This window comes from Gopherus flavomarginatus, chromosome 2 (assembly GCF_025201925.1).
Source record: "Gopherus flavomarginatus isolate rGopFla2 chromosome 2, rGopFla2.mat.asm, whole genome shotgun sequence".
NCBI lineage: Eukaryota > Metazoa > Chordata > Testudines > Testudinidae > Gopherus > Gopherus flavomarginatus.
The window spans coordinates 90,869,458-90,897,428 of NC_066618.1; the positions used below are offsets into that span (position 1 = coordinate 90,869,458).

General features: G+C 40.6%; 2 protein-coding genes across 6 annotated transcripts; one reads left to right on the forward strand and one right to left on the reverse strand.

Moving 5' to 3' along the window:
- Positions 1-138: 138 nt before the first annotated feature.
- On the forward strand, positions 139-11,198 carry LOC127043801 (uncharacterized). Of its 5 annotated transcripts, none has more exons than XM_050937960.1 (7): positions 139-1,697; positions 2,152-2,232; positions 2,881-3,036; positions 4,803-6,743; positions 8,695-8,820; positions 9,469-9,594; positions 10,857-11,198. In XM_050937960.1, the coding sequence occupies exons 3-7, from the start codon at positions 2,889-2,891 to the stop codon at positions 10,892-10,894; spliced, it is 2,379 nt and encodes a 792-aa protein (XP_050793917.1). In that variant the 5' UTR covers positions 139-1,697; positions 2,152-2,232; positions 2,881-2,888; the 3' UTR covers positions 10,895-11,198. The 5 variants fall into 5 exon arrangements, with proteins under 5 accessions (XP_050793917.1, XP_050793918.1, XP_050793919.1 ...); XM_050937961.1 differs by having other exon boundaries at positions 139-772; XM_050937962.1 differs by lacking the exon at positions 2,152-2,232 and having other exon boundaries at positions 139-772.
- Positions 11,199-18,673: 7,475 nt separating this feature from the next.
- RP9 (RP9 pre-mRNA splicing factor) lies at positions 18,674-27,448 on the reverse strand. Its single transcript, XM_050938086.1, has 6 exons — positions 27,117-27,448; positions 24,631-24,661; positions 23,921-24,050; positions 23,530-23,621; positions 21,385-21,446; positions 18,674-20,083 (listed from the first exon to the last, which is right to left on the reverse strand). The coding sequence occupies exons 1-6, from the start codon at positions 27,431-27,433 to the stop codon at positions 19,888-19,890; spliced, it is 828 nt and encodes a 275-aa protein (XP_050794043.1). The 5' UTR covers positions 27,434-27,448; the 3' UTR covers positions 18,674-19,887.
- Between the last annotated feature and the right edge of the window lie 523 nt (positions 27,449-27,971).

Consider the following 27,971-nt stretch of genomic DNA (forward strand, 5'->3'; position numbering starts at 1 on the left):
CACTGTCCCGCCCTTCCGTTCCTCGGGCCCATGCGCGAGAGAACTCCCTCCGCCCATCCCTTTCGCGCAGGCGCTGTTTCTCATGCGCGCCGGGCTGGGACGCAGGCGGCCGACGCCGCTGTTGACCTCCGGAAACCGACTGCTTTGGGAGACTGCGGAAGCTGGGAGATACGGGCAGTTCGTGGCGCGGGTTGCTGGGAGGGAGGAAGTCACGAGAAGGGACGAGTGCGCCTGCGCTCAAATCAAACCGGCGGGCGGGGTAGGGCAGAGAGAGCGGAGGGCGCCCCCTGCCGACACACAGCGCTCACTGCAGCCCTGCAGCAAGCGCGTGATGCTGAGGTTCCCGCCTGCCAGGCTCCGGGCTCTCCGTCTGGGGGTCCCGTGATGCGCAGAGGGAAGGCGGGAACCTGCAGGGGGAGCAGGGGAGTGATAACTGGGGTGGCCCGGAGAGAAGAGGAAAGACAGTTACAGTGTTGGCCCAAGGATGAAAAGATCATGCGCTGAGCTTTAAAACGATCCGATTTTTCAAAACAATAAATGTTCGGTGCTCTGTGTCTGCCCTCTGGGGCTTGAGCCTTCAGGCTTCACATTTTCCAGCTTTCCTTCCCACCCAGAGGAGCGCCAGCAATTAATTTACTTTGGAAAAGGAAATGGAAGCTGAGAGTCTTGCATGATCACGTGACTCCAGGAGTGGGCTTAAAGAAAAATATCCTGAGACTTGTGATCAAAACAGCTGGAAACACTGCAACTGAGAGAGAAATCCAGTGAGGAGGTGTGAGCAGAGTGAAATCATAGCTCCTGCCCACACAGAGCGCATGTTATGACTGGGGTCTCTATAGGGGATACAGAGCAGACCAACACAGCCTGAGGAGACAAGTGAAAAAATTAGGGAGAAAGTTCCCTACATAGATACAGGCTTTGTCTACACAGGAACCTGAACGACAATTTTGTCGTTCAGAGGTGTGGAAACAACAAACAACAAAAAGTTTTGCTGGCGAAAGGGGCCAGCGTGGACAGCACTTTGTTGGCAGGAGAGCCGGCAAAAGCTCTCCTGCTGACAAAGCTACAGCCGCTCTTTGGGGATGGAAGTTTTTTGTTGGCGGGAGAGCTCTGTCCTGCTGATGAATAGTGGTTACACTGCATGCCTTTTAGCGGCACACCTGTGTAAAAGCTGCCTAGTGTAGACATAGCCATAGAAATTCCAATTCATCCACATTTCTCTCTCTCTCTTCCCATGTGAGTTAATCTCTCCATCCTCACATCATGCTTCTCTTTTTCCTCTCACTGTCCCTGCCAAGAATGATAGGTGCTCTGTAATTCATTGAGGTGTCTCAATTAAGTGACAGAATCCCCACATTGTATAAATACCTGTGCCTGGATTGGGATCCCAATCATTTTTCTATCATTAATTTTCATACATTCCAAGAGTTGGAGTATATTTTGTAGGAGCAGACACCTCCTTGCTTAAGAAGGTGGACTGTGAATTTCAGCTGTCTAAATCCCTGTGTTGACATATAATATCATTAGTCTCTTACTTTTGTTAGTATTAACAGTGACCAATAAAATCAAAAAATAAAATTTGACAAACTTTTTTTTATGCTTTCTGAGGATTTTTTTTCACAAAAAGATTTTGTTTTAAACTACAACTTTAAGTTCAGGACTGATCATATTTAGTTTTTGACTGTGATCTACATCAGGTAGGTCACAGTTCTTATACAGATTGAAAATAAAATGCATGGAAGTGTTTGCAGGATTGGGGTACCCATTACTGGAGTCTTCTGCCTGGGGGTTGGAACACTTGCTGCTCTTCCTGCTCCCTCCATTGGCTACCACTCCCATTGATTGATGGAAAAGGTCCCTGGATCACTATTAAATGAGCCACAGGTGGTGAAGGGAGTGGAAAGTGGTAGTTCTGTTCCATAAACAAGGTGAAGTGAAGGTGTGGTTAGTCTCTTGCTGGGCTGTAAGCAGCAGCATGGACCTTAGTTTTGGGAGGACTTTGATGGGGGAGGAATAGCTTACCTTTGTAGGGCTTGCTTTCTTCAAAGGTCAAACTAGCCTTTTGGGTGTCTGGTCTAGAAGAGTGGGTGCAGTAAGAGGAACATGTAGGTTTATGGTGGCTAGTCAATCTGTGTTGAAACTGTGTTCTAGATGGAATCTGAAGGAAAGAGGACTTTGCCCTGAGTGGTTTTCTTTCACCTGAGGAGTGAGCTGTGTACCAATCTGTAACAGGTTGTTGGTTCAACTTTTGTCATTTACTTTTATGAAGTCTTTAGCTCATCAGCATGTCTGTTTCATTTCATACTAGCTAGTGCCAACTGTTTTACTTTTCTAACCCCTCTTTTACTGCTTTGTAAGTTAATTGTGGACAGCCAGGTGCTTCTTGTGCAGGTTGTTTCAGAGGGGCTTGGTAGTATATAGTTTATAAAAAGGTTTAACTCTGCTCATCTAGAAAAGAGAGAGATTCTGTTGTGGTTTTTTTTTTTTTGTTAAAAAAAAAAAAAAAAAAACAACCACCCAGAATCTAGAGAAGAAGGTGGTGTTTTTTGGGGTGGTGGTGGTGGTTGTTGTTATATGCTCATAAGTGGTATGTATAAAGGAAGTCTTGCTTTTTGTCATGTGGCTGCCTAGTGAGACTAATGACAACTGATATTACTGTGGACTTCATATCTTCTCCCCTAATAGGGGCAGAAATGAAAGAGAGTGAAAATTTTCAAGATGGAGTCAGTTGCATGGATGTAGGAGAATATTTTATTTTTTTAACTTGCAGACTTTTTAGTCTGTTCATCCCTGCAATACTATGACTTGTTTAGAAGTGTGATCTGTCATGTCCCTTGGCACTTTTAAAGTGGCAAAACCTGATAACTTTTTGTCTTTCAGCTTAAAAAATGAACACTGCTCCAGCTTCAGAAAATGGACCATATTCCACAAACCACACAAGACCCTTTTTTTATGCACAGCCAACAGCACAACAACCTTTCCCCAATCCATGGTACCTCAGTCATCTGTATAATCCATACTGTGTACCTGCCCCAGGTAAGGCAAAATAAAGCCATCTGAGGAAAACATGCTTTTTGTATTATTACCTGAGTGAAGGAAATGCAAACTTTATATTAAAGCTCCTTTCATTTGTTTTGTAACTTATATTTTCCCCTAATATCATGGAGCCTAGAATTATTAGTGTATAAACTGAAGGCATCTCTCTTAAAATGTGCTCTCCTTGTCTATTTGTTCAGCTATATTGTAAACTGGTGTTTGATGTCTGTTTCATGAGTGGGACAACTCCAAATGAACTGGACAAGAAGAGTAAGTTTCTAGGAAGAGTTTTTAGTAAACAGAAGCAGGCAGTTTCAGCAACTGGCAACAATAGGAAAGCGCATGTATAAAGGCGATCACTACTATATCCTTTGCCTCTGAGGAATGTTGAGTAAAATCAGTTTGGCTAACTTCAGTCAACGCAGAAACCTTGACATAACTTAGTGCCGGTTTAGACACCTTAACAGATATTGAATGAGTATCCCTGTGTTGTAAGTGCCTGTTAATATTTACAGTTTGTGGAGAATGGGCATTAATTAACAGACTGACTTGCCCGAGGTCCCACAGGAAGTGTGTGGCAGAGCTGAAATAGAACTGTCTGTCAGTTTCATGTTTGAGACACTTCTCTCACTGTGGTGCCTGTTAAAAGGTTCCATGCCAAAGCCTGCATTGTCAGGGATATTAAGTGGAGGAAAATGTCACTTGAGCATTGTCTAGGAGTGTCTAAGATTTTTAGCTAAAAACTAAACTACTGCTTTGACATCATATCAGAAGTATGACATCATAATGCACATTCTCCCTAATAGGCACAGGGACTGTTGTGGTGGGGTTGCTACTGGAACAACTTCGGGTTAAAGAGAAACTGCATGGAGGTTTTTAAAAACTGAGTGGGATTTTTTTAAATATCCCGTGTACTGTAATAGCAGGGCAAAGGGAGAGTTGAGAATGTTATGCCTGAAGCTTAACTAAATGCACAAGGCAAGTAAAGCTATTTCAATCTTGTTTCTAGCAATATGCAAGTATAAATCTGACTCCATAAGAGGCTTTCAATAGTTGTGTTTTTTTAATTGGTATTGATGGCTTTCTGATTAGTCTTGGCTAATATGGGACAGCATAGTATCGGAGGGGTAGCCGTGTTAGTCTGGATCTGTGAAAAGCGACAGAGTCCTGTGGCACCTTATAGACTAACAGATGTATTGGAGCCTAAGCTTTTATGGGTGAATACTTATGCTTATGCTCCAATACTTCTTCTATAAGGTGCCACAGGACTCTTTGAGACTGCATAGTTTCAAGTAGAAACTTCTAGTGAACATCAGATATTATTAAAATGCTCATAACACACCTTAAGAGTACATACTATTGCCCAATAAGTGCTTGCCAATGCATATATTCATTGAATTTCTAACTGTAGTTAGAGCTGTTCTTTAAAAGGCATTCCAATAGATAACAACTTAGTAGATAAAAGCTCCAGCAGTTTGGATGGCAAATTAAATCTCATGCTTCAGGACTTGGGAAGAAATATAACCTATAGGCATATTACCCTGTAATTGCCACTCTATGGCGTTCTTGCACTCTCCTCATAAGTATTTGGGACTAGACAACGTTGGAGGTGGGATATTTAATTAGACAGCCCACTGGTCTGAGCTAGTATGGCAGTTCCTATGTACCTAATGGATTCTGATGACTTTCAGCTTTTATTTCAGAAGATAGTGCTGTTTATATAGACAAATGCATATCTCTCTCCTTTCCTTCTTCAATATCTCTAGGTTTCAGAAGTGGAAATCCATATTTTCCATTTTATTCTGTTGCACTACATGAGTACCCTGGATATCTTGTTCCACAACATCCCATGCACACACGAGTTAACAGAAGACCTTATTTTAATGTCCCCCCACCCTCTCCTCTGTTTTATCATGCAACAAGGTTTAGACATTATAGTGGCCCTGGGAAAAAAACAGTGACCAAAGAAACACAGACTGATCCTAGACAGCCTGAAAACAAACCAAAAAAGCCTCAGGATCTCCGTACAGAAACGAAAGGCTGTGAAGCAGGAAATATAGGCTGTGTTTCTTCTGGTATGGGTACAGAAACTGAAAGTACTTCAGTGAAACAAGATTCAGCTGGATCTTCTCTTCTGCCAGAAAGAGACTTTCAAAATAAGGGGTCTTCCAACTCTTCACAGTATAGAAACATTCCTTCAGGAAGCTATGCTTTTGAGAAAGAAGAGGTCCGAATAGAGTATGGAAATGGCTCGCCTGCAATTCAGCTATGGAAGACCTTTAAGGAAACTATTCCTCTCTATGATGTGGCAAGTAGTAAACCAGTCCCAGAGAATATCATGCAACGTGACTTGTTTTCTGTTAGCTCTTGTGAAGGGGTAATATACAGCCCTCATGAAGGGGAGGAATTGGTGTCATGTGCTTCTTATTCAGATGAACGAAAAACTGTTCTTTCTTTGAAGCAGAGTGGTGAAGATGGGCAGGAAAAAGACTTCCAGAATAATGAAGTAAAACTAGATGCAGAAAAGCAGGGAAATGCAACCCAAAGGGCAAAATCTCCTCTAGATGAAGCCAGGGCAATGCAAATTGCTGAGCTGGCTAGAACTGTTCGTAATGATCAGCTAGTGGCAAGGCAGGACACATTGTTTAAAAAAACTAGTTTGAAAAGATCTGCTGCCTCAAAAACTTCTGAAGAGGAGTCCAACCTTGATCAGCAAGCAGGGTTATTTCCGTCTAGTACAGAAATAACACATGATTCAAGTCCACTGCAGAAAAAGCTAAATCAGAGCCACAGTCCAACCAATGTAAGTCAGATAACGGATAAAAGTTTATGGTGTGAAGAATCCATGGAGAAGTATGTTCCTTCTAACAGTTGGCTAGCTTGTGTGGATGACATGGACACTAACTACAACTATAATATGTGTTTGCCACAAAGGAAACATCAAAGTGTACTCAGTCTGTCTTCTGATGAAATGTCTTCTAAAGATGAAGGATCATCGACTGATGATGATGATGTACCAGTGTCTTACTTTGTCCCTGATTATGTGCTTCAGAAGAGCATGTACGCTGTCCAAAAAAGTACAGAGAGCTCAGAGAAAGAGAAAATTAGAAGTAGTGGCTCCCTTAATGAAGATGAAGTGGTAGGAAGGGAGCAGACCAATGTTGTCAATACTCAGAACTTCAATAGCTGTTCGAAAGTGAAGATTAAAAAGATGGCCAGCAGAGATAGAAAGATTGGGGTCCTCCCTAGATCTTCTGGTCAGAAGAAAATCTACTCCCTAAAGAAAAAAGCTGCTAAGAGCTTGTCTCTGTCAGAGGCTGAAGACTCTGAAGAATACTTTGTGGCAGAGGAAGAGGGTGACAATGAGGAGGAGGATGATCTGGATGAAGTTGAATATTTCTTTCAAGAAGCCACTCCATATGGACACTTGACCTCCGGTAAAGGCAGTTTCTACAGGCCAATTGGCCAGAGGGTGCTTTGGAAACCACCTAAAAATGCCATACCAGCTCACTTGATTAGCTGGCCTGCTTGGGAGAAAATGAAAACGAAGAGTGGGTTCTGTGAACGCAGTGGTCTGGCTTATAAGTCAAGCGAGAAGGAACAGGATGAGGTTGTGTACAGTGATTATGGGTACTATGGAAAAAAGAGGTTTACAGCAAAACAAGAGGGATCTGACCATAAGAGAACTTCACAGAAGTCTTCAAGAGGTGAGTTAATATGACTGAGATAAAAGTACTGTAGGATCGTGATTCAGAATATTTTGCAGCATGTGTTAGCTCTCTAATTCTAAGTGCTAGCTGTATTTTTAAAAAAAACAAACAACGCACAGTCAGTCTGTGGAACTCTTTGCCAAATGATGTTGTTCTGAAGGCCAATACTAGAACAGGGTTCAAAAAAGAACTAGATAAGTTAATGGAGGATATGCCTATAAATGAGTATTTGCCAGGATGAGCAGGGATGGTGTCCCAAGCCCAGTGTTGGGCAACCTGCAGCCCGCAGGCTGCACACGGCCCATGAGGGTAATCCACTGGTGGGCTGCTAGACAGTTTGTTTACATTGGCACGGCTGCCCACAGCTCCCAGTGGCCACGGTTTGCCGTTCCCGGCCAATGGGAGCTGTGGGCAGCCATGCAAATTTAAACAGTCTGGTGGCCTGCCAGCAGATTACCCTGATGGGCCATGTGTAGTCTGCGGGCCGCAGGTTGCTCACCACTGCCCTAGCCTCTGTTTGCCAGAAGCTGGGAATGGGTGGCAGGGGATGGATCATCTTGATGATGACCTGTTCTGTTCATTCCCTCTGGGCCTTGGCACTGGCCACTGTCCGAATACAGGATAATGGGTTGATGGACCTTTGGTCTGACCCAGTATGGCCACTCTTTTATGTTCTATTTTTGCCTTGTGCATAGCCAGCAAACTTTTGGCTAAGGCTAAATTTGAAGTCCTTTAATATTATTATTAAACAGTGTAGAACTCTTATTTTTATTCATATATATTTATATATAAAAATTTTTACCCAAGGTTGAGCTTCAGGTGATGTCAGCTAGTAAACAAATGTGGATTGATCCTCATTTAATCTTTTTGACTTGGATAATACACTTTTTTCAATATTTAACTCGTTAAATAAATGAACAACATTCTTGTTTGCCACTGTCAAATGACATCTTGGCAAATAATCTCTTAAATTTATGTCGACAATGGCTACCAAACCATACCCCCATGTTACAAAATAGGCTTAGCTAAGGTGGGGGAAGTGTCTTATAAACTGATGATGCTAGCTGATATAAACGTGTCCTATATCTATAGTAGGGGAGTAGAGGCCACTCAAGACAGTGTGCTGCCCCTCAGACTTGGCCCAACTGTTTCTCTGCGATGACTATAGTTGAGGGTGGAGAATGGCCAGGCCAGATTTGAGTGAGTGGTGTTGTAATTTGGCACATGGGTTTATAATGCAACTCGGGTTTGGCCTAGCCACCCCCTCTGTTATGACAGATGAGTGGCTTCACCAAGTCTGCTGCCCTTAGCTTGCTTAAAACTAGAGGAACCTCTGCAGGAGAACCAAATATTGAAACTTCAGATAAACTACTGCTTCCTTTTAATCTAACTTGTTGAAGACAACTAAACAGTTCTAGCGCACTAGCAAAACTTAACTGAGATTTTAAAAAACTCCTCTTGGCCTGGGAGAGAATATTTCCTTTAGCTAGAAACAAAGACAAGCAAAGTAAACTTCAGGTAACTGAGTTCCTGTGACTGTAACTAGCTAATGATCAGTGTATTAATTACAGTAATTCTGCTTGTGCTTTCTTCAAAAGCACTGCCATAAATTGCCATGATATACTAGTATAATCAAGCAGTAATTGGTTCCATGTGAGGTTTTGCAGCCCTTTCACAATATCTATCAAATTTGGTAATACACAAAGGTACAATATGATAAACATGCATATTGAGTCCAATGAGCAACATTTAAAAAATAAACTGGGGCCCAGCTACCAGTTATTAGTATCCATATAAATATTAGATTTAAAAAATTCAAATATAGTCCTCTGTGGACTACACTTTTTGCCTCTGTATTGTAGGTCAGCTGTAACAAGTCAGTATGGTAACGTTACTTACAGTAGATGCTTACTGATATTATTCCAATGTCTCACTATGTTTTAATTAGTAAGGTTACTAAAGGAAAACATGGGGCTGACAGCTGATGAGTACTGGATTAGAACTGGTGCTAAACCCAAGTGTGCCAGCTTGATATGTGGTAGCCTATCATCCCCAACCAAAAGCAAAGAACAAGGTACAGCTGATTTCTTGTCACTCCTCAGATTCTCTTCCCTTAAATCTTCAAAGAAACTGTTTTCAGCAGAATACTTTGCCATTTTGGTGGGATATTTAGCTATTGCTTTGAAGGAAATACATGTTGGTTGTGGTTCAGATAATCTATAAATCTGGCTGCTCTTCAGGGGAGGGAGTCTGCATATATAGAGTTGGGGTGATTGTGGTGGACAAAACTTTTATTTTAAAGCTACAGCTGTATATTTTAATGTGGCAAGAAATGATGCCTTGTATCAATGCAGTCTTTACTAGGACAATTTATTGCTACCTCGTTAAGATACTCTAACCCTGTCCTAGCTAGGGACATAATTCTTCTGTGCACCCTCAACAGCAGTTCATTACCCTCTTGACAAGTGAATTCTAAAGCTAAATCTCATGTTCATGCCTATGCAGATACTGCTTTTAGACAATGTTGTCTATAGCTGTTGATCCACACTAATTGTAAAGAGTGGCAGAAGAGTGTGTGGGGAAGAGAGAGAATCCTTGCTTCAGGAAAGAGAGTAAAAGTTATTAAATACTATAAACTTAAGTGAGAGCCTGTCTTAAGTAAAATCTAAATATTCTGAATTGCTTGAAAAAGTACTAAGGCTACTTTTATTTGGTCATTCAGGTAATCTCCTTTTGGATAAACCAAAAAGGAAAAGGATAGGCAAACCCCCTTACAAACGTAGAGACACAAGATGTGAGGCAGAAGATATTGAAGTCTGGGAGATGCCTAAACCCAGTGCACACAAAGGTTAGCATACTATTACATGCCATAAACACTAGATATGTTCTAGCAGTAACTCTAAGTTTACTGTCATGTGGTGTTTGTGTGTGTGTGGTGGTTTTTTATTCTCCTCCCTTGGATTATCTGCATTCAAAACATGAGTGCCTTTTTAGATACTCCTTTGTCATAAAAATTCTTTGACCCTGTCACTCTCTACTACAAAGCATCTTTCTGTCCTTAAACTACAGGCTTCCGAATTTTTATTTTAAAAAACAATGGTTCGCATTTCATATTACACTAATGGTGGTACTATAGTTTGTTTTTTAATGCACTGTAAGCTCTGGAGCAGGGACTTTTATTGTTAAAAGTCAAAATAGAGATGTAGCAAACTCAAGTGATTAAACATGGCACGTGTCTTAATTCCAAGGTCTCTAGTCTTATACTAATTAATATGTTCTAATGTGACTTTATGAAAGCATTGTGAGTTAAGAGTAGAGGTCCGTGGCTATTGGAAGCCAGCTCAAAGAGGTGAGAGATATTTGGTGAGGGAGAGCATAGTTACTTGACCTAATGGAGGAAGACTGTTCATGTGTAGGGAATACCATGAAGGAAAAAACTCCTCTCTTCCCACCTGAAATTAGTTTTCCACAATAAACCCTCCTGACATGAACAGTATAAACCAATGGAGTGTTTGAATCTGTCTGCAGTCTGAAACGCTGGCTCAGAAGTGCAAGTGCCTGACTAATCAAAATCACTGTGGTCCAAAGCCTAACTATGACTTAAGATGTCATCACTGTGCACATTTCACTCCTGATCTTTTTAGTAGGAGCATTCAGTCATCTTGCACATTTCAAACTTCCTCCTGTATTTCCCTGTTAATGCCAAAAATGGCGCAATTTTTCCAGCCTGCCGCCTTCAATTTCTGCAATGCATTTATGCATTCCCAATAGTTCTGCACCAAAATTAAGGAACAAATTAAGAGAACTTAATATCAAACTAATAATGCTAGGAATTTTATACTAACTGGTTCAACATACTATCTTTAAAATAATTGATTTCTAATCTTCTGTACTACTGCTAGACAATCCAGGATCTGTGGTGCAGAACTTAGGTCTGCAGAGCTGGTGGGACTTCAGTATGTCTCAAATTCCTAGTTTACTTCCTGCAATAGTATAGATCACTTGCTAGTTGCCTATTTTAAAGGAAGACTTTTTACAACAAGCATCAGTGAAGGGAAAGTGCATATGTTAAAAACTAAATCTTTCAATTTTTTTTTTTTTTTTTTTTAGGGTGTGGATCAAAGAGGTCTCTCTACAAAAGAAGATAATCTGACTATTGCAAATGCAAGGGGGAAATCTGATTATTACAAATGCTGGGAGAAGAACACAAACATACTGAGGTTGCATGTCTCCTAATCTTTAAAATGAGTCCATAAGTAGCTTTTTTTTGTTTTTTTGTATAAATTTTTCTAAGCTACTATGCACAGTTAAAGGGTAAGAAGTAACATGGTAAAGAATTCGAGTACACTATATAAAATATTAAATGAAAGGAACACTTGAAATAAAGCACTCGAAATTGTAAATAAGAACTCTCACTTATTGCTTAAAAGCAATAAAGTTAACAGAATTGCACTGATGTGTGGGTTTTCTTTCCTGAATACTGTACTGAAGCACAAGCCTAATATGGGGATGTGTTGTCTGTACTAGTAAACACCTAAGCAACTGCACTTACTTTCCTACCTTCCTACCATATTGTTCTAAACTCTAATTGCAAAGCTTGTTTTTTGTAACTCTAACTTCCATGCTGCTTTTCAGAGGTCAAGACTTCAGGTAACTAAATTTCTCTATCTTCAGAGAATAGAACAGTGGGGATGATTTTCAGAGTGCTCTTTCAGGAGTTCAACCATGACTTTCCCTGAGGTCCCCTCTCCTATAGGAAAACTAGGTCTAGGATAGTTGACAGATTAATCCTCAGTGGAGAATACTAATGACAAAACAGCTCTTCAAAATTCAGATTTTTTTCCAGTTCCTGAACCAAAGAATTTAATATACAGTGTAAAAAAAACCAAACAAACAAAAAAAACTCTATAGCCACTTACTGCTTTATGTAATGATAACCTGACAAATGTGGAGACTGTAGTGCTCTATCCAGAGAGCACCTCTAGTTCTAACAGTTAAAACCAGCATGCTGGGGATCATTTTAAGGGACAACCTCTGCAGATGTCTTGGTGTCTCTGCTGCTGCAGCTACTGGTCTCATACATCCAATACATTTAACTCTGAATTTGGGTACACTTGACCTGAGCCTAACACCACCTTAACTCTTAAATTTTCTTCTGTTATCCTAAAAAACACTTAATCCTGGCATGGCTGCAAAATGCCATGTCAATACACATATACTCCAAGTAACTTACTCGTATGTTAAAATACCTCTCTCTGAACTATCTTGGTGGCAGTGTGTATGGGAATAGAACAAATTACTGGGGTACTTCAAAACATCTTAGATGCAGTAGATTCTGGGATCTGAGCAGAGACACGTGGAAGAGAGATGCAGAGGACATTTCAATTTAAATGGCTCAGAACTGTGCTAGTGTGGCTCTGGGCCAAAATTGCAGTGGTTCAGAATACAAGTCACTGTGAAATAGACCCTGCCTACACACCTCAGAAAGCTGCAGAGGAAGATCTAGTCTATCTAATTCAGCTAGGTACCTAACCAGTTTGATGTGTCTAAGTTAAATCACCTTGTTGACACCATAGTGTCAGAAAATCAGTTGAGCAGCTTGTTTGTACAGACTTCTCTATACTGCCATTTTGGTGACTCGGATACAGGCTTATAACTATCGCTTTGTTGCATTTTACTTTTGGTGACTTCAACAGACTATGCAAGGAACCCTACACGTGTAGGACAGCTGAAGGAAAAAAATTCCCTTTTTTTGGCAAAGGAGGTTCAAACAGACCTGAGATTCTAACACTAGATGTTTCATTGGACAGTTTTTTGTTGTCTCTGACTCAAATTCTAAAAGCTACGTGTTTCTAGCTAAATCTTCTGTCAGAGGGTGGGTGGGGTATAATCACCAAATCTTATGCCAATGGTGGCTTGGCATGTCATATTTTAATTCTGCAATTTCACATTCAGAGTGTAGGAATTCTATGTATGTTTGGTGTTGTATAATTTCTTCCACTTCAATGTTGATTTAAGAAGTGTTTGTTCTTAGCTTCTGAGTGAAAAGATCAAATTACAGCCGTTTCAATTAAACGAAGAGAATGTAAGAACCACCTACAAAAATACTGTGTGATAACCATGGATCTGCTAAGGAAAGACAGGTGTAGTGCAAGACACAAACTTCTTCCACAGCACATAATCCCTGTAGCTGGTGTGTGGTGCTAGTTGGCTATTAATCAGTGCTAGTTGGCTATTAATCAGTGACTTTGGAATGTCAATGTCATCTCTGACCTCTCACTGAATTTTAAGTATCTTGTTATGCTCGGACCTTGTCAGTGCATGCAGAACCTAGATAGTCCTGGTCCAAACATCTTTGTCTTCTCTAGAGGTCTCTGGTAGTACCACAACAGTTCAGGAGGAAAAAATATTTAACTATATAATCAGACCCAAGAGGTTTTGCTAGGATGACTAATAGATCTATGGCTGGTAGACATGTTACAGCTACACTCTTCTTGATTTGTATAGTCATGTGAATGTTTCATAATTCCAGCACTCATAAGTAATGTGATAAACCAGAATCTACATGCACTGGAGGCAAGAAACTTGTTAAAAGCTTCAGTCTCTGAAGTAAATTACCAAGATGTCAAGTGCCTTAAATAAGTAAATGGTTAATCAGAGGTAGATGCCCATTGCTCACTTTAACACTTTATGGAACAGCTCAATTGTGTGGTTTTTTGCTCTTCTTCTCCTCCTGAGGCTAGAAAGGACCATTAGTTATCTATTCTGACCTGCATCTCAAACCATAGCACTTAATTCAGGAATTCTTGCCTTTTGCCTAACTTGTGATTATTATAAACATCCCATTTTGTTTTTTTTTAAACTCTAAAATTTACTACAAACCTTGCCAATTAATAATACCTACTTATGCTGTTTTCAGTTTGAATTTGCATGACTTAATTTTTCAGCCACTAGATTTCATGTGCTAAAGGCCTATCTAACATCTTCTCCCTGTATAGGTACATAAAAACTGCACTCAAGCTCCCTCTTAACTTTTTATTCAATAAACTGATTTGCTGCTGTAGCCTCTTGCATTGTGTTTCCTGGACAAGAATTTAGTCTTGTTGCTCTTCTAAGCCTGCTCCAAATTACCATTTTTGAAGCACAGACACTATAGTCCAGAAAGTGGTATTAGTCATGTTGTCTAAGGCAGTCTGTTTACCCTGTGAGAGTATCACGCTGGAAGCTCATGTTTTGTTTATGTACAGTGGCTCCTATATCCTTAACTGAGCCACTGTTTCTGAGAATACAGTTCCCTATCTTGTAAATACTACGTTCTCTCTTCCTATAGGTTTCAGAGGGGTAGCCGTGTTGGTCTGTGTCAGCAAAAACAATGAGTCAATCAAGGTGGATATGGCCCATTCCTGACAGTTGACAAGGTGTGAGTATCGGAGGGGAAAAATGACTTTTTTTAGTGACCCAGCCACTCAGTCTTTATTCAGGCCTAACTTGATGGTGTCAAGTTTGCAAATTAATTCCAGTTCTGTAGTTTCTTGTTGAAATCTGTTTTTGAAGTGTGGTTTTTGTTTTTTTTTTTTGGCTGAACTTTTGAGTCTGGCCACTTTTAAGTCTGTTATTGAGTGTCCAGGGAAATTGAACTGGTTTTTGAATGTTACAATTCTTGATATCTGATTTGTGTCCATTTATTCTTTTGCATAGAGACTGTCCAGCTTAGCCAATGTACATGGCAGAGGGGCATTGCTGGCACATGGCATATATCACAGTGGTAGATGTACAGGTGAATGAGCCCTTGATGGTGTGGCTGATGTGATTAGGTCCTATGATGTCCCTTGAATAGATATGGGGACAGAGTTGGCAACAAGGTTTGTTGCCGGGATTGGTTCCTGGGTTAATGTTTCTGTTCTGTGGTGTGTAGTTGCTGGTGAATATTAGCCCCTCAACTTGAAGCAATCTCCCAATGTCTGTGAGAGTGAGGGATTGTCATCCAGGATAAGTTGTAGATCCTTGATGATGCGCTGGATAGGTTTTAGTTGGGGGCTGTAGGTGATGGCTAGTGGCTGTCTACTTTCTTTGTTAGGCCTGTCTTGTAGTAGGTGACTTCTGGGTACCCTTCTGGCTCTGTCAATCTGTTTCATCACTTCCCCAGGTTAGGATTGTAGTTTTTAAGAATGCTTGATAGAGATCTTGTAGGTGTACAAACCAAAAGTAATTTCCCCTCAGTTGATATTCACCCCTTCTTATCAACTGTTGGGGAATGGGCCACATCCACTCTGATTGAATTGGCCTCGTTAGCACTGGACCCCCCCCACACTTAGTAAGGCAACTTCCATCTTTTCATGTGCTGTATATTTATATCTGCCTACTGTATCTTCCGCTCTATGCATCTGACAAAGTGGGTTATAGCCCACACAAGTTTATGCCCAAATATATTTGTTAGTCTCAAGGACTCCTTGTTGTTTTTTTCTATTCCTATAGGCCAGTGATTCCCAAACTTTAACATCCTATGAACCCCTTTCACTAAAATGTCAAGTCTTATGAACCCTCTCCTAAAAAAAATAAATATTTCCAGGGATTTTTTCCTTTACTGCTTTTATAATTTATACTCAAGTAATCTTGGAAATATAATGTCCTAAAACAAATTTTATTACACTATTTATTATTGCAGTATTTTTATTACATTATGAAAATGGCAACACTTCCACGATCTCACTTTTCATAGCTTGTATCACTCTGAATAAGCCTGTTATAAGACAAGGCTCCTATGTTTCATCAAGGAGTATTAGATGTGAAACAGCACAGAGGTATTTAAGATGCCAACTCCAAGTTCCTCCTATACAAGCATTCAGGTCTTGAGCAGTCCAGGCAAACAACACATGTTACAACAAAGCCTAAACTTTTTCTTCATAATTAAAAAAAACAATACTAGCTATTTAATTTTAAAAACAGCAAAAAATATCCACCTCCCTTTCCATTTCTTATAAGGAGTCTTGAAGTTTAAATCTCCTCAGGGTGATATATATGCTTGAATTGATCTGCTTAACTCTTGGAAGTCCAGGGGCTGCTGGCCCTGTGCTGCCCAGGGTCCCTAGGGACAGGTCTGTCCACCATTGGGGAATTTTTTCCCCAAGAACCCCCTGTAACATCTTGCAAACCCCAGGGATTCATGAACCCCAGTTTGGGAACCACTGCTCTAGATAAAGCTTTCATTTGACTCTATTAAAACATGTCTGAGTCACATCATGCTGTAGCAGTGACTTGTCATCATTATTTATTTCTATATCATGTATGAACTTTTTATCATAGTGATAATATATTCCAAGTCACTGATTAAAACTGTAAATAGTAGTGGGTTGACCACCCATCCATAGGGTGAAATTACATTAGAAACTACCACCTGTTGATTCCTAGTGTTGCAAACCCAGGACACTGAGCTACCAAGTGTGGGGTAGTAATTAGTCCCAGAAGGCTTAACCCTTAGGAATAAGGTTCAGCTGGAACAAGGGTTACCAGGGAGGTAATTGGTTTCACTGGCCCCAATGGCTGGAGACCTTTTTTAAACCCTCTCTGGCAGGGAAGCAGGGGGGAAGGAGAGAAGCAGAGTTGCTGCCAGCGAGTAGAGACAGCTGAACTCTAAAAAGCTTTTCTGGCAAGGCAGGTGGGACTCTCCCCAGAAGGAGAGGAAAACAGAACAAGGGCCTGACTGAGAAGGGATCAGCCAGACCCTGCATGACTGAGAAGGACTTTTGCTTTGCCCAAGCCTGTGTCTCCAAGGCTGAGGAGGACTGAGCTAGGGGAGGAGAGACAGGTACTTTGCCACACTAGTAACAATCGTTTGGTCAGTGAGTTACTTCTTTTTCCATCATGATTAAGTGTTCCACAGTGATGTACAGGGAGTCTATTCTTACTTGCATACAAAACAATTCTGCTGAGTTTATATGGCCACTTTTTTTTTTGAGTGAGTGAGTGTACTGAGGTTAACATTTTTCTAAATATTTTAAGGAAAAAATATTAAAAATGTTTAACAAAACTTAACCTTTTATAGTAGAAGAAAGAGCTGATGCTGGTTGCCTATGAAAGATAAACACCCAAGGAGGTAGCAAAAAGAGATGGGGCCATTAACGATTAATGGGATGACATTTTATAAAGACACCTTAATATGGCTTTCAGGATAGACTTCCAAGCAAAAACTCTAAGGAAAGATGCAATAACCCACATGAAGCCTCTCTTACATTTTAAAGATTGGCTTTGCTGTAGCTATTGGTAGGAAGTTATGGAGTTGTTGCAAGACACCTCTCGGAATCTATTTCCTACCCACATTCCCTCAACCATGCTGCAAACAAGCAAGTAACTGGACGCTCTGATGACAATACTTATTTCTCCACTGCAGCACTGTAAAGGAGGAGATCAATCAAGCCAACTCTCAGGCAGTTCTAACTGCCAAGGCTACCAACAAAGAAACTGCAGTTGTAGCCAGCTGTCAGTTACCCTACCATAGAACATTCCTGAACTTCTGATAGTCGCTAACAAGTAACATTAATTTTGCATATAGACAACTTGTTTACTAAATACTATAAGAGAAGAGACCCTGTAGCTACTTTTGGGACTTAAGATAGAGTACAGATATCATCTAAAAAGTTACATTGCTGTGATTCAATAGAGGATTATGCACAGTTGTGATGATGGTGACTACAAGGTCTATGCTTTAGATTTGGAGGGTGTCTTGTAAAGGAGAAGAAATGGATTTGTCCCCCCTTTTTATTCCCTTTGCTTCTGTTGATATAAAATTTAGCAGGGAAAACAGAACAGGCCTCTTCTGAGTAGGGCTTTTTGATCCTATTTCCAGTCATCCACAGTATCTTTCTGGAAGAACAGTAATAGCAGGTTTATGCAGACTTCACCTACTTAGTGTACTTCCTCTCTCAATATTTATTCAGATTATTTAAACTATTAACTCTAATACCTGAAAATTATGCAGCAGAGGAAAAAAGTACACCTCTATCCCCATATAACTCAGTAAAGCAGTGCTCTGGGGGGGCAGGGCTGCACACTGGCTGATCAAAGCAAGTCTGATGTAATGTCACTTTAGTGTGATCAAACAAAAACAATGTACACCTCTACCTCGATATAATGGGACCCGCTATAATACAAATTCAGATATAATGCGGTAAAGCAGTGCTCCGGTGGATCAAAGCAAGTTCGATATAACGCAGTTTCACCTATAACACGGTAAGATTTTTTTGGCTCCTGAGGACAGCATTAGCGGGGTAGAGGTGTATTTGGTTCACCATTCCTACTCCCTTCCATTATAGGATCGGAAAGGTTTCATGCCAAGAAATAGTGCATGTTCAACCTGTACTAAAATATTAGGGTGAAATCTAACCATCACCAAAGTCAACACTGTCAGGATTTCATGCTTGCCACAAACAAGGCAATTGTAGCTTTACCATGTGATAGCTGTTCAGTGTAAGCCCTAACAGGGAGCCTATGTTTGGGTTTACCTCGACTAGCTACAACTGCCTTGTCTAAGTTCAGATTTTAAACACACCCTTTTCCTCCTCGTGAAGGAAAACTCCAATTCTATACTGAGGTTTCTCATAAAACAAAGGAAAAAACCAGCTTTGACATTTCTGATATTTTCAATGTAAAAAAAGTTTCAGAGCTTCATTCATTGTCATAAAGCAGTTTCAAAGAGTCCACAGGACAAACCCCCTCTTCCCTTGCAAGTTACTTTTAAATACCTAGATTCCCTGCAATCAGAGGCTCACTCACATCACAGTGAGATCAGTTTAGCCATTCATCTTGCAGGGACAGATATATCAGGTATTATACTGTTTACTGTTGTACAGATCTTTCCAGTCCTGTCTGCCCTGGGAGATTATTAGAGATCTCATGGACCCTTTTTGTAAAAATAAGCATTTGTCCTCATGTCCTGGATCAAAGCATCCTTGTTTCCAGCCTGCTTTTCTTTTTCTACATTTCTATAGTATTGTGTACTATATACACTTGTAAAACATTTGGGATTCCTTCCATATATTGATACAAGAATATTCTTTGTATTTCCCATATTCACAATGATTCACAAAATATTACTGTATTAAATATTTTACTAAATATGTAAAATTAAAACATTTAAAGTTACTTCCCCAAACCTTTTTAGAAACAAAACATGTATCAATACAACATAGATAATGAACAATGCTCAGAAGAACGTTGTTACCTATTCCATTTCAAACAAGAAAACTCTTTTCTAAGCAACTAACATGCTAGCTTTTGTCAGTAAAATTAGTGGGGGGAGTTTTATTATTATTTAGCAAGAGATTTTCACACATGGAGCCCAATTTTGCAGTTCATAGGGTTACTTCAACGAGTAGGTGCTGGTCAATGTTGTAGAGCGGGGCTCAGAAATAGTGTTGACATTTCAGAACTGAGCTTTTCTTCCAGTAAATAAAAATAAACCCTTGCTAACAATACATTTTTGCCTTAAAGTAAAGCCTCTTCATTAACATTAATAGGTTTTTCCTTATGTCACACACTTTAAAGTGGTGATCACTCCGATCATGGGATGATCGGAGTGACCATCAGCATGCGGGGAAGATACAGTACAGCCTGATTACACTTAGTTTGGACCTAGCAAACATTCGTCGTTGTTTGCTGTACATGGGAAGTCCTAACATGGTTCAATGCTTCGCACAGTACAAACGGCAATTCCTGTTACAGCAAAGCTCTGTGTGTAATTAAATTCTTTTATGGGGTAAACATTACCTCACTAGAGAGCTCCGCTGTCCTCTGCTGAAATCTGTAAGCAGTCCCTTAGGTGGTGGCTGTTTTAACAGGTGGCAGCATAACAGTGAGGTTTTATCAACCATCGAGTTAGATGATCATTAGCCCACGTTTCACAGTACCTAGGTATGCTCAAGTAAAATCATTCCTTGTTAAACAGCCATAGCTGAGCTCATCCCTTGCTTGGGGCACCCCTGTAGAGAGGCAGAAAAAGATGGCACAAATGGGACATTAGATGTACCCGTTTGTATGTTCTCCTAGACTATTACAAAGCCCTTTTTGGTTGGTTGTTCCTCATTCTTTGGATGTCTCCTCACAGTTCACAATCTGGGGTCAAGAAGCATTTAGCAGGTGACTGCTGTCAGTCAGATTCTGACCTCTCATTTGATTTAGAAGATTTGTGCTTTCTTTTCTTTTTTTTCTTTTTTTCCTTTTTCTTTTTTTCCTTCTTTTTCTTCTTCTTGTGTTTCTCTTTACATTCTGAGGAACTGGAGCTGCCACTACTTCCATCTTCATCTGAAGAAGAGTCTTCCAGCAGTTGCTTCAATTGCTGTATCCTAAACACATAAAAAATAATATGAAAGAGAATCCTTTTTCCATGTGTGCAGCAGTATGCCCACCCCAAAAAGTGAATAATGTAATAGACTTGTGAGAACTGGTCACCAAGTTGTCTTTGGGGAGGATCCCTGGCTATGCAAATCACTCCAGTCAGAGTCTAAGTTATGGATTTCTGTGCTCCTGTTTTCAGCCAGGCATTTGTCCAACTCAAGTGTTTTTCCATCCTGCGGGTGGGGTGGTTGATAAGGGGAGGGCCTCTACTGCTACCCAGCAAAAGCAGTTATGTGATGTTTTTATTTTAACATGTATAAGTGTACTCAGCAGCAACAGCCATCAGTATGCCCCCAAACCAGTTTTTATACTACTACTAACTGACATGCAGGTGAATCCGGGATGAATAAATTATGAGGTTTTGTTACAATGATGAAGAAGGGGAAGTCACTGGTATCACTGACATAAAAAGCAGGTTTTCCTTTAGCAAAACAGGTAATTTCTGATGCAAAAGCCCCCCCTGTTTAGTTCTATGCTAGGATGGATTCTTAACAGATAAGGAAAGTCTCCTTACCAGCTTGATTACTTCTATTTGGTATCATCCATTTCAACTTGGTGTGTATTTTTTTTAAACACATGCAACTGGTCACCTACAACTACACTGCACCCTATCCCTTAAGCTCTAATGTTGATTGGATATTGCTCATCAGTGATGCTTCCCAGTGCAAGGAACAAGGAAAATAATTAAATGCTTCTGCTCTATTTACTGAATAACGATTTAATAATAGGAATAAAGGCAACATTTTTCAAACATGAGTACCTAAAGCTAGCTTCCTAAATCCTTACAGAGGTATCTAAATAAAACCAACCTGGTTTTCAGAACTGCTTAGAAATCTCACTGAAGTCAATTAGAGCTGTGAGTGCCCAGCACCTTTGAAAATCAGATCACTTTTACTAAAGACATAAAAAAATAGATTTAGGAGCCTTCCAGGTTTGAAAATGTTGGCAAAAATGAACACGTCTACTTTTTGAACAGGCAGTTCTAGGAATCATTAAATATAAATCACTTCAATTTATGAGCAACAAGTAAAATAGCAAATATTTATTAAGAAGGGACAAATGAAACCGCCTCTTCTGCATTAGCTTTTTATTAAAATATAAAGCTTACCATTAAAAATTAACTTTTGTTTGGAGGTGATGAGCTGAACCGTGAAGGAAATTTTGCCCATAATATCTAATTTTCACAGAATAATATCAAATTAAAGGCTTACATTAAAAAAAAATTAATTTACTACAGAGATACACTTACCTCATTTCCTTTTCATGGCGTTTATTTTCCCTTATTACATCATACATGGGGTCTTCATGTGCCTTTGAAAAAGAGGAAAGGGAAAGCCTAGTATCAGTAAAAGACACTACCACTGGCGCATATATTTATGACACTTTCCTACCATTAAAATATCCAATCCAACGTTTATTCCAATAGAAGAGTCCCAGTTAGTCCCAAGCTCTCAATTCACAAGGATGCACTGACATTATTGCAAACCTTTTAGTGAACTTGGGCTGATTTTTGGCATCAGGAAAGGTTTACGCAACTCTAATCCAAAGACTTTGTAGCTGACTGCATAGGGCTCTCCTTGCCCATAACACGTCTCCTCCTATAGCTGGGGACTATCTCCTATAGGTGCTCAAATATTATGGTGATATGAGACATAAAACTGGTTATAAATTAGAACTGCTGCTGAAGTCCAGAAATAATCTTAAATATGCCTCTAACACATTTGAACCTTCCCTCTCCATTACTTCCTTTTTCAGTCACTGGGAACAACACTGAAATCCTGCCTGTGAGTCAGAACCATAACCTGAGCATCATCCTCTACGCAGACCTCTCTCTAGGTCCTCATATCCATGCAATGTCTAAATCTTGCAGATCTCTTTTCTCTAAAACATGATGTTTCCGATCCAGCCACACAGCTATAATTCTTGTTCAGGCTCTTTTTAATCTCGTATCTTGATTACTGCAACATCCTTTCCTCTGGCCTTGACAAAGGCAATCTTGCCCCACTAATATCCATTCAGAATGCTGCTGCAAAGATAATTCTCCTAGCTCATTGCGCTGACCATGTCACCTCCATCTTTGTATCCCTCCATGGCTCCTTCTTTTTTATCGCTTCAAACATAAGTTGCTTGTCTTCCCTTTCAAGGCTCTCTTCCACCCTAAGTCTCTCATTCACTGTCGAGATGTCAGTTCCCATCTCTGATTAGCCCACGATGCCAGCCTCCACTGCCCACTTCTTAAATTTGCAAACAAACACCATTGCCCTTTCTCCCATGCTGCCTCTCATGCTTATGAGATGCTCCCCATAAACATCTGCAAAACTTCCTCATTATCCTCCTTCAAAACCCCTTTTTTCTGTGATGCCTCAGACAACCTGACCACACTTAGTACACTGGTGTGCTTAAACCACTGCCTCCCATGTTGAACAATATCATCTCATTGTTTCCTCCTACTCCATCTGTCAGTATTGTGTCCTCTGTTGTCTCTTGGCTAAGCTCCTGGAGGCAGGTGTTTGTACAGCACCAAGCACAATGGGGTCCTGGTCTATAAACAGGATTCCTAGGCCCTAGGGTAATAAAAAATCTTCCAATTTTTTCTCTACCACTATTTCTATGGTCAAGCTGTTTTGCAGAGACACCTGTACATTAGCATAAAGGAGAATACCTACTAGGCACCAGCACTCATGTATGGAATCCCATATATGGAAGGCATTTTGTCTATCCATAGTTAAGGAAGAAGCTAGCTTCCTATTTTAAGTTTGATTCCCAACCCCACCCTTTACTCATTCTACCTAAACAATACCCCTGAAATTTTACATATGCTATCTCATCGCAGGATAGAATTTTTCTGTGAAATGTAAGACAAATCACATTGGAGTTTTACAGATAAGGTATTTCTAAAATTTCTGCATCATTCACTCTTTGAATATCTTCCTAATTTTCTTGTGGCTCCTCATAGCTTGGTCTATAAACTCATTTGATGCAAGGTAATCTAAATCTCTTCATGTTACCTGGGCAACTCACCACTGTTTATTTGTTAACAGAGTTTTTAGGTACATTGATATTTAATCATAAATAACTGATGTTGAAAAGATTAATTAAATATAATGGTTGAAAGTTTCTTGAAGACTTATAATTTATATGCAAATAATTATTATCTTCCATTTAAAGAGTGGGTTTTCTGAAAATTAATAATACATTCAATCACATCTGTGTATGAAGAGAGACATTTTTCTCTAATAAGAGGACTCTGGTCAGGTTTCAACATCAATATGATACTAGACACAGTGGAAAATCCTTTATAGACCATAACCTAATAGACTTCTTTTCACTTGCAAGATTAGCCATCATCATTATTAATGAAAAATACAACCAATACTACAATATTTTTACTTACTACTCTGAATTGTTCCAATTTCTGATTGCCTTTAATAAAGAATGGACATTCTTTATCTCCTGTTCTGTGTCCATAACGTTTACATCTCCAACCTTTAGTAAAACAGAATCAAACTGAATCTTTGAGTCAGCTCACAACCAATTAAAAACATTAATGGAAAACATCTTTATATAGCTGGAGCACAGTAAAGAGAAACGAACCGTTAAATTCAGTCTGCATATCTACAAAAGCCCTCATGATATTGGCTGCTATTATATCAATATGAAGTCAATATATCTGGAATTCATCTTTTATACTGCATAGTCACGTATCACTAAGATTTTTTTGCCTAAAGTCAAAAGATTTATAAAAGAAAAAGGCCCAATGAAATTGGGATGCTTCTTGCACTTACACTGCATAACTTTGACCTCTTTTCCTAATGGCATCCAGAGTCCTTTAGTTGGGGCATGAGCCAGGAATTCTCGGGCATGTTCATTGCCTGGTACATCAGGTATGCAGTCTTCTGGCTTAGTTTCATCTTCCTATAGAAATGGTAAGCAAAACAATACCCCTTTTTCGTCTAGCTTATTTTAAAACAAATAACCCAAGTGTATATGTCATCATTTACTAATGGATCTTCTTTCTCTCTGATATTCTTTTCCTCCTTTATACCCATGAAGTTATACTCTTTTAGTAGCATTAACTCATTTTTCTTTTTTGCTGTCCTTAACCTTTCCCTTCAAGCCTGAATATTCTTACTGAATTGCTTCCCTCCTGTTCCATTTAGTCCAACACTTAATTAAATTAAAAGAATTAAACACTTTTCAATTTTTATTGATTTTCTCTTCTCTGTAATTGAATATAGTGATTACAATAGCCTTTATATGCGGCAGTTTTTGTTTAAGTTGCCAGCACTAAATTATGACTCTTTGAATCTGGTAAGAGGAATTCCACAAAAGATCACATGCTAATTTAATGTGATGTTAATGGCAAGGAGAGAGGGAATCATAGAAGGTGGATCTGATTCCCCCAATGCCAATGGTAAAACTCCTAATGACCTCAGGATTCCAACCAGTGTTTACAGTTTCTTTTAAATACAAACATTTATTACAATTTACTAACCTTAATTAGCCCTGGAGGAGGTTTCTCATAGCTGGAAAACAATAAAAATATAGTTGTATTAACATTATTTTCTACAACTTAGCATCAGACTTATATACACGGACAAAACAAAGCTGTTTAATGTTATAAAATTAAAAATTTCATATAATTTAAACATACTTGGCCTAAAACTTTACTTAATTACACTCCTTAAGACGTGTAGCAGCCACAGTGCAACACACAGATGCAAACAGAGTGAAGTGATGCTTGTGGTATTTCTAAATAGCCGAAAAAAGAAAAGTCTTCTGCAAAGAACACAATCCACTCTAGTCTGCAAACATGCTTTGGTTTTGTGTTTGCTTGGAAATGACAACTTCATTATGCTGCTTTATAGTGATATTTCATGCATCCAACTGAGCCCTAGCTGCCAGAAATTCACAACTCTTTCATCTCGAAAGTCCAGCTATGGTAAGAAAAATGACATCTTGCCACTTCATATTTATTTTTTCCAACACTGAGTCATAAATATGCTCAACTGACAATGTCAAAGCAAGAATTTTCTTACTGCCAGCACTACAAGCTCAACCTAGTACAGGATAATCAAACTGTCTCTCTAGTACATTCAACATCACCAATAACTAATCTGAAGACAGCATCAATGATAGTTTTGTTGATGACTCAGGAGGCTGTTCTGCACCAATGCTGGATCAGCAGCATTGACAATAGAAAGAGGGACTTGTTTTTGTCCATACAGTGGGCAGATCTGACTTGGAAGACATCAGTGAAGACAATGTACACACAGGTGTTCAATGCCAAGGTATCATTTGATCCTCTTCTTAACAACACTTAGAGCACTGTCTGGAGTAATTCACAAGAAGAAATCCCTACTCCCACTGTGAAGGAATTAACATTAAATTATGATTGCAGCCCATGATATTTCCACTTGTCTCAGCCCCCTTTTCATAAATTAAGGCACACACATATTTTACAGCATCAGAGGAATCATTCAGCACATCTTAAGCCTTTTACATTGTACATTTTTTCATTCACTCCAAAGGGATCCTGCTGATCAAGTTTTGCTGTCAAACTACAGGTCTCACGCTTTCTTTGAAATGTCACTTAAAATCAAACAGGACAGATACAAAATCAGGGAAGGAGTTGGGGGAAGGACACTTTTTTAAAAGGCACTGGGTGACAGAACTTTTTTTTACCTATGTTCATGTGGATGGGTATATAGAGAATGGACAGACTGGCTGCCTTCTGTAAAATGTTCAGAGAAATTGGTGGGCATAGCAACAACAACAAATTCTGGACCTATTTCTATGCAAAATGGGCCACACTTGGAAGGTCACTGCACATAGAAGCCCACCAGAAGACTTGTGCACAGCACATGAAACACTGGCTACATGTTTTCCCCTCTGCTTCAAGTTCCCTGACCCTAAGGAGACGAGAGAGGCTGAACCACCGCCACAACAGTAGCCACAGAATGGTATACCTCTCACTCTGCCAAGGCCCAAATGTAAGACACAAAGAGTGACAGTGGCCCAAATTGAGGCCATCAAAATATTATTCATGCAGTGAAGTTAAAAAGTGATGGGACTGATTCCTCAGTGTAGAGAGCTCTATAGCATCAGTTTAATGATTCTGCATTTCTAATGTATATAACTTTCAACGATAAAAGTGAAGAGACAGATTTTGGGGGGAACTTAGGTAACTTTGGAACTATGCTGAGTGATAGTCCTCAAAAAGAGGGACATATGAGAACATTTTCTGGGATACGTCCTACTGCATTTTGTAAATAAAACTCCTGCTCCGGCTTCATATGCTGATTATTCCTGTCAGGAACAAAGGTAACCAGTACAGGGTCTGGGCCTGTGCATGGGGTTACTTCCAGACAGGATTTGGGAGCACATGAACATTGCTTTTGAAGCATGTGCATGCACATGTTTAGACAGTCGGTATTTCCATGCAGTGGTAGCACATGGCCCATTGCCTCTAAAAAAAAACAAACCCAGATCAAACTTTTGAAGTGCCACATTGCTAATGATCAGCCAGAATTAGAAGGGAGCCAGTAGCAAGTGACATCATAAAATGGTCCCATTCCCATAACTCTGGCTTCTCCACTCCCTTTCTAATTTTCATTTATAAAATACAATCATTGGGGTACTTTAATTATCTATAAAGGCCAAATACATCAGCCAAAAACAAATGCCGCCCCTAAGATTCAATCTGGATTTCCAGCGCCCTCCCAGGGACCCAGTTCAACAGCCTGTTATGATCTATTTGCAAACGCTCAGATACCAGGGGATGGGCTAGCGAGAGTGCGGGGTTTGGGTTCAGCCTGTCCCAGAAGCAGGGGGTAGCCCTAAAACGGAGAGTTGCCGCTGGACAGGCCCCAGCTCTGCAATGACGGGTCAGCAACGGGTGGGGGCACTGGCGGGCAGCTCCCCAGCCACAGAGGGGCTTGTCCCGGGGACTCTCCGTCTGCTCCCCCCCGAACCCCTTACAAGGACTCCAGGTGCTGGATTTGCTGGATCTGCTGCACCTCCCGCTTCTTCCTCTTCTGCTCATGCCGCTCCTGCGCCCTGCAGCCCCCGCTGCTGCCCGCCAGGGGCTCGCGCTGGCTCCTGGGTCGCTTGTGGCTGTGCCTCTCGGCGGGGGCGGCCTCCGCCTTCTCCCGCGCTCCCCGCCTGTGGGACATGGGGGCTCCGGGCTCGGGCGGGCAGCGGGAGGGGGAGGCACAGAGCCGAGCAGCTGCAGCTCCTGCACCGCCCAGCGCCTCCCCTCCCCCCGTTGCTGATTTCACTTTCACTTGACTTCCCATCCCTGCACCCGCTGCAGGCAAAGCAGGGACTTCCTCTGGGCGGCTGGGCCTGGCTAATCCCAGGCAGCGCCCCCTCCTTCTCCAGCGCCCGCCAAGGCCCAGGGGCTCCCAGCCGAGGGGCTGCTGCTCCCCGCCCTCCGCTGGGCAAAGGGGAACCGGCTTAAAGGGTTTGTAGAAAAAAAAATGGTGAAAGCTGCCTGGGCTGGGGGTGAAGGGGAGTCGAACTATTCCCTCTGCATTAGTAAGCAGCAAAGCAATGAGAGAGTGGAGGAGAAAAAGGCACTCTCCTGCAATCCCAGCTGTGCAGGTGCACCCCAGCAAATCAGGAGCCATGCTGGAACTAGGGGTGCTGTTGCACCCCCTGGCTTGAAGTTGTTTCCATCATATACAGGGTTAGGGTTTACAGTTTGGTTCAGTGGCTCTCAGAACCGGCATTATACAAATTGTTCCAACACCTCTGTCAGGAGCCCCTCCTCCCCTCCCCTGTCCCTCAGGATCAGGTTTGAGATAATGGTTACCTGCTCATAGTGCCTGCGCT

What these genes read in the sequence shown, in the direction of transcription:
- LOC127043801 (XM_050937960.1), top strand. Translation starts at nt 2,889, where the DNA reads ATGAACACTGCTCCAGCTTCAGAAAATGGACCATATTCCACAAACCAC. An exon ending in TTCACAGAAGTCTTCAAGAG is followed by an intron (nt 6,744 to 8,694) that starts GTGAGTTAATAT and finishes TGTTTTAATTAG; the next exon opens with TAAGGTTACTAAAGGAAAAC. An exon ending in TAAACCCAGTGCACACAAAG is followed by an intron (nt 9,595 to 10,856) that starts GTTAGCATACTA and finishes TTTTTTTTTTAG; the next exon opens with GGTGTGGATCAAAGAGGTCT.
- RP9 (XM_050938086.1), bottom strand. Translation starts at nt 27,433, where the DNA reads ATGGGAAGTCAAGTGAAAGTGAAATCAGCAACGGGGGGAGGGGAGGCG. An exon ending in ATCCAGCACCTGGAGTCCTT is followed by an intron (nt 24,662 to 27,116) that starts GTAAGGGGTTCG and finishes ATTGTTTTCCAG; the next exon opens with CTATGAGAAACCTCCTCCAG. An exon ending in AGAGGTCAAAGTTATGCAGT is followed by an intron (nt 23,622 to 23,920) that starts GTAAGTGCAAGA and finishes GTTTTACTAAAG; the next exon opens with GTTGGAGATGTAAACGTTAT.